Here is a 6779-nt window from a genome sequence, read left to right as displayed (position 1 = left end):
TCTTTTGTCATTTCATAAATGTTTTAAACTATGGTTCCTGACCGTAGTCTAGCATTTTTTGTAGGATGTAATAATTTTCTGCTTTATCGTATCTAAATTCTTTTACCTGGTTTTCAAGGCCTTCCATAATTTCTTCTACCCAATTTATGCATCCTTATTTCCTAGTATTTTCTTAAATGCACTCTTAACTTTGTCAGGAATGTCATTTTCTTTGCCTTGCTCATATTATTCCATCTACCCACACTACCACAACCATCTTCCCCAAAGCCTACATGTCATCTTCAAAGTTCCAATCAAGTTCCAGCTCTTCCTTGAAGTCTTCCTTAGTCACCCTGTCCTTCACTGATCTTCCTCTCCTTTGACTTTCTGCAGTGGTTGGAGTCTATACTCTGTATTTCAGATGTTAATTATATTTTGTCTTATGCTGGCTCATGTATTTTAGTCTTACTGCTTTGAGTATAATCTTCATGATGTCAGAGGCCAAGTCTTATACTTCCCTCTGTCTCTTTGTGAAGAATAACAAAGTGCTAAGCATTGAGCTCTTGCTAAGTATTCATTAAAAAGTTGCTAATGATTTGCTTGCTTAAATGAACTAGGTACACCCTGTTAGCCTTTTTGGTAACTCAAGCCTTAAAATCCAAAAGATACTCAGAAGACACAAATTTGCATAAATTAATACAGGAACCCAAACTCAAAAAAAATTCGTCAAGTTCTCTTTAAAGGTAATACCTTCCTCTGGGAATGGATAGAAATAAGTTGAAGTTTTAAAATCTGTTGGTTCACCTAATAATTTCATCATCGTCTCCATCAATGATTACTTAGTTAATACCTAATGTTAGTCACAATCACAAATTTTAAAAGGTGGACTACTAAAGAAACACTTGAAGTCATAATTTATTGCTAATCAAAATAGACACCTAATTATAATTTAATGGTATTTCCTACAAGCAAGCACTTTTCTTTCCTATTAAAGAAAGAAAAAATTTGATTTCTCATGTTGACTAAAGAGTTATAAGGGCAAAAAACAAAAACAAAAAAACAACAACCAAATAGCATTTTTTGAGGCAGGCATTTTAGAGATGATGCAACATGAACTCACTTTTAAAAATGTTATCATGAGTGGTGGAATGGGAAAATTATGTATCAAGTTCTTTGTTCTAGACTAAATGCATCTATCATCAACTAAACTATGAGACTGTGAGAACAAATGAAGTGAAAATGGATAGAAGAATTAAGAACAATTTGTTAAAGTACATGGGTATTTTCAGCACTTTGCTTTGGAAAATGTCCAGTGTTTACTATAGATTTAATTCTAATTATCCGGGGGCAGATGTTCCATTTTGTAATACGCCTCCATTTGGCTATGGGCTCTCATTAGCATGTCCACCAGAGGGCAAGGGGGAGCCAATGAACCATAAATCTGTCAATTTTCCTGCTCATAAACTGATTTTTTTTTTAATGTTGGGCAATGGATAAGATTGAGTAGAGGTTTGCAATCGATTCTGTCCATAAGCATTTAGCTTAGTTTCTACTTTCAAACTTCAGTGCAGGGCTAGCTCCAAAGTAGAAGTCTATATCCTATGTTTATTTCTTAGTTATAATTTTCACACATCCATTCCTGGGAACCATTTCAATATTGGTTGAAAACTGCAGACAGAAAAAAGTATCCATGCAAATTAGGTAACTTTAGCCAAAAATATTCCTCCAACTTAATTTTGCATCTTCAAGCATTCTCCTCCTTTGCTGCAACACTCCTCAAAATCCAGTTTGCCATGAACAACTTACTCTGTTACAAAAATTAAACCTCAGCAATATACCAGACTCAGAGCATAATCGCATAGCACCAGCAGAGAATTCCTTCCCAATATGAAGATTGGGTCTATTCAGTTTTGGTTTTTGGTTTTTTTGGTTTTTTTTTTATAGCTCATCTCCATCATCTGTGCTAAAACTACTTCTCCTACTGCTGTCTTTGGATACTGTAGGTGAAGTGGCAGAAAGCAGAGGATCTGTTCCAAATGGGGATATTGAATCATCCAGTAATATGTGATCCAATCTTTGTTCCTCTTTCAAGGCAGCACTAAATGATAAATCAGTAAAGTATGACAGGGGATAAGAAAAAGCTACGGATCCATCGCAGAGGTCAGATCTTGATTCCTGAGCCAGAGTCAGTTCTTGGGAATAATGTCCTGATTTATCCTCCGGATAGGTCTGATGATTGGTGGCGTGGGCAACCAAATCAATTGCACCGTGTGAAGAGGTGATTGGCAGACCGTGTGCCTGAGCCTGTATTTCCAGTTCCTGTAGTTTGAAATAAGAATTCCATAAGTACTTTGAAAGTAAATGTTATAATGTAATGCTTCCTAGAATGAGACCCATACGATTAATAGGAATTCGTATTGTGAATGCTATTAAGCATTATTACTATTAAAAATTACAATTTGCACCCCCCCATGATAGAAACCAGTCTATTTCTAACCAAAAAAAAAAAAGAAAAGAAAAGAAAAAATATTCAGCTCCCTTCTTCTCACTAATCCTGTTGTTACCTGGAAACCTTAGGAACACAAGACAGTCCCACATTACCACAGAGCCTCTGGAAAGTTATGGAAAAACTGATGATTTATTTCTATTGAATAGCTTCCCGCAATAGTCCTGGACAGTTTTATGTAAAGCTAGCAAATACTATACCTGGCAACATTCGTGCCATATTAAGCAGAGGAAAAAAACCTTGAGGTACCTTGTGTCACACATACAGGTGATGAGTGACTTAATATTACCTGGCACAACATGTCCTGAGGCAAAGCAAACCATAGGAATGTTACCAAAGGAAAAAAAAATAGGGGAAGAATTTAGTGTCCGATATTATTTTGAGAAATAAATGCCCTACTTAGTATACAGGGGTGTGTGTGTATATGTTTGCGTGCCTTTGGGCTGGAAATATGCTCTATGAATGGGATAGTCACATATTCTCCAAATTTTGTAATTAGTTCTCCAGATATATACATTCTCCCTTTAAGGTCATCACTTTTTTGGATTTCATAACTAAAACCCAGCTGAAACAATCTGCTCTGTGAACCTGCAAAGGCATTTCAAATTGTCCTTCAGAGAGGAGGGGGAAAAAGTGAATAAGGAAAAAAATAAATGAGGCCAATGAATAAAACCGATGACGGGAAAACGGTGCGTAAGCCTTGCAGTTCATGGCAACGTTCTCATAAAAACCTGAATTCGAAGCAGAAGCTGTCGGTTCACCAGCTCTAATTTCTTCTGCCTGTGTTCTAATTCTCGGGCTCTCTGTTGTTCTTTTTGTAGCCACTTGATGTACTCCACGGATGCTTTTAAAATAGTTCCTTTGTTCCAGCGCATATCACTGTGGAATGTAGAGATAACCTTTTCACAATTGTGCATGTCAGCAGAATTCATAAGAACTTACAAAATCTTTTACATTAATATGAAATAATGATTTACATGACTATTATTCACTCTTAGATATTATTGCTTCTGAATAGAAATTTTAATAGAATAGTTAAGAAGCCCTTATATAGTAAAATTAATCCCTGAATGAAAATAAGTGTCAAAAGAAAGTAATAAAGTGACTTTTTGTGGGAGAGCTAAATGCAATATCATGATTCTACCATTACAGTTTTTATATTTTTAGTGAAAATTGCTTTTATTATTAACTCTGAGATTAAAATCTATGTGCAGTATTTCTGCATTAATGAACTAGGAAATGTACATTACTGAGGACTTAAGCCTAAATTTTTTAAGATCATTTCAAATATACTACTCTTTTTACCTGACTTTCTAATAAGGTTGCTTTTATGCTTATTAGAAAAAAAATATAATAAAGGGTCCATACCAGTGCTGATCCTCATTGATTTTGACAAACCACACAGTTTAGTGATTTAGTATTATATCACTAACAAAGCAAAACTTTCTTAAATGATTTAGCAAAACTTTCCTTGTGAAATGCAGCAAAATGGTTGAAAATGCTAGTTATTTATTTAAACCAGATATTTAAAAAGACTAAATGACATAAACACAACAGACTCAAAATCATGGAATTCTAGAGCAATCAAGAGCCATAGATTAGTTTAGTTTGTCCAGGCCTCTTCTACAGATGAGAAACCTGGGACCCAGGAAGGTTGTGATTTGTCCAAGGTCAAGTACATTAATTAATGGAAGGAGTAGCATTAAAACCATGGCCTCCTGCTTCCTAGTCAAATTTGCTTTTCACTAAAACACCCTGCTTGTCACTTCCTGTTAATCTTTCAGGTTTGAATGAAAGAAATGTGCATTTTATTAAAACACATATTTTTTTATTACAGAAGAAACTCCAAATCTGAAAACATGGAACAGACCATAGATTTTAATTCCTGAGAACATCTATCAGTAGAGTCAATGCCGGATGAGGATTTGCATGTATGCACTAGAAAGTGGGCATACCTTAAGTGTCATATTAAGCAGATCTAGTGGGAAAAGTTTACCCAATTTCTAGCTGATGGGCAGTAGGGATTTTTTAATGCAGCATAAATAAACAAATAAGACAATAGTAAAATTGTATTTCTTTCAATGCCTGTTGAGGCATGCTAGGTTTCAATTCCCACAGACTATATATGAATTACACTGAAACATAGTATATAGTCTTCAAAGGTTCAGTGGTAATATGTAGAATGCATGACATCTGGCATGCAAATGAATGATTTGTGTATTGTGTGTAGACAACATGTAGCCAACAACTTTAGCTATTGTAAAATTAAAATGCCTTTTAAAAAAATTACTGCAAGTGATGTGAAAGTAAAATTGCTCCTAGGGTTCCCTTCTTCACAGATGCACTGGGAATGTGTCCTCCATCAGTCACATTATAAAGGTGTGGAGGGAAGCCACAATTTTTATCACTTCTTTTTAGAAGCATAATATCTTTTGATCTCACCATATTGACCCCTCCCACATTCTTACTTGGTGGTAGAGGTAAGCATCAAGGTACAACACAAAAAGGGCTAGTATCAGAGAGATCTGTGTTGGAATTTCAATCCTGCTGCTTGATGCTGCCTGTGTGACCTTGGACAAATCACTTAACTTCCTCGAGTCCTCTTCCTCATTAATAAATGGAGAGCATTGGACTAGATGGTTATAAGGTCCCTTCCATCTCTGACTCTATTATCCTAATAAGGGAATGCTGGCCACTTTTATGTTACATAGGGCAAGACCTGTGGTTGAAAAATATGATAGACTCCAGACCTAAAGATGTAAGCATGAGCAGAGAAACCACAAGATGTTAGCTCTTGAATCGTCTCTCCTTTCCTATGTTAAAAAAAAAATCTCCTTTGCTGATTTAGAGGCTTTATGTTACATGATTTAGATCTAATTAAGTCTTTCAAAATGGGGGTAGGAAGTATAACTATGAATAAGAACTATAGTTAGTTATCTTCAACTTAGGATTACCCCTTACACAATAACCTCAAAAACACTAACTTTAAAATTGGTTTAATCCTTGACATCCTTTTCTTTGAAAAACTCTATAGGATTTTTTTTAATCTGTTTAAGCAATTTTCACCTGACACTTAAGGGAATTTTAAGCAGCTAGTTGGTTGGCAGTTGCCCTTCATTCTGGACAAGGACCAAAATACATCACTTTGTTGGGATCAAGGTACAGTGTGTCCATCTGTAGCTAATCAGACCAATAGGAACTCAGAAGGCTCTACCATAGGCTGAATAGGCCATAGGAACATTTGGAGTGAAGATGTCTTTAAATTTGGGTATGTCATGTTTCTTTTGAGCTACTACAATTCTGCTAGCTGCTAGTAACCAGGGAGTGGCACCTGATTGCTCTGTAATACTGAATCTTTTCTAAAATAATGGCTGAGGATGACCACTAGATCTAGGCATAAATAACTATTCAGGAACATTTTTCAAAAATAAAATATCCCCCCCTTCTCTTCTCCCCTTTGCCCTCTGCCAGAAGTTAAAATATTTTTCAAGATTTAAAAGTATGGTTTCGCTTCTGTCATTCCCATCTTTTATATAAACCCAAGACTAAAGTCATTTATGAAGACAGTCAAAGAAAAAAATATATCAATTTCATGAATTTAAACTAATCAATTTTGTGATGTATAAATTATAGTGATTGTGGAAAGACTAAGAATACTGAATGAGGGTTTTTTTTTCACTTTGTCATCATTTAAACAACCTGAGAAAATAACCATGATGGAGGAAAATCCCTTAAGACTGAAAAATCCCTTTTTTTTTGGTAGAACAGCTCCCAAATGACAAATTTAGGTGGTAGAGATTGTCAAACAGCTTTCTCATTAGTAAAAGTACTGCTTTGTGGTATGTTTTTCTCCCATGTCATATTTTTCACCTACATGCTTTTCTGCTTGTAATTCCACATTTTCTTTCCAATAAAATATCAAAAAGATATTCACATAATTCTATGGTACCATGAAATAACACTGCTCTTAGACTCAAGATTTTAGTTCAACTGTTGACTTAGGTATTTACTATCTATACAATCAGGAGCAAGTCATAATTTCTCTGACCTTTGTTTTCCCTACCTATAAAAGACAAAATGTACCCCAAAGAGGCAGTATGATTTAGTGCACAGAAAGCTGGCTCTACAGTCCAGGAAGCCTAGATTCAATTCTTCCGTCTGACACATACTGCCTTTATGACCCTCCAGAAAATCATTACCCCTATCAGTGCCTCAGACAACTCACTCCACTGTTGTTGTGGTTCAGTCATGTCTGACTCTTCATGACCCCATTGGGGGTTTTCTCGGCAAAGAT

The 6779-nt window shown here is 35.5% G+C and overlaps 1 protein-coding gene across 1 annotated transcript in view; it reads right to left on the bottom strand.

Annotated features, from left to right (window-relative positions):
- Positions 1–1823: 1823 nt before the first annotated feature.
- Positions 1824–6779, bottom strand: part of TFEC (transcription factor EC) — a 205604-nt gene continuing 200648 nt past the window's right edge. Inside the window, exons 7-8 of the mRNA XM_036760636.1 lie at positions 3217–3364; positions 1824–2298 (exon numbers count right to left, since the gene is read on the bottom strand). Coding sequence (XP_036616531.1) covers positions 1918–2298; positions 3217–3364 — 529 coding nt within the window. The 3' untranslated portion in view covers positions 1824–1917. The remainder of the gene's footprint in view (positions 2299–3216; positions 3365–6779) is intronic.

Source organism: Trichosurus vulpecula, chromosome 5 (assembly GCF_011100635.1).
Source record: "Trichosurus vulpecula isolate mTriVul1 chromosome 5, mTriVul1.pri, whole genome shotgun sequence".
Taxonomy (NCBI): domain Eukaryota; kingdom Metazoa; phylum Chordata; class Mammalia; order Diprotodontia; family Phalangeridae; genus Trichosurus; species Trichosurus vulpecula.
Note: the sequence above shows the minus strand (reverse complement) of the source record. Positions and strands in the feature narration are given on the sequence as shown.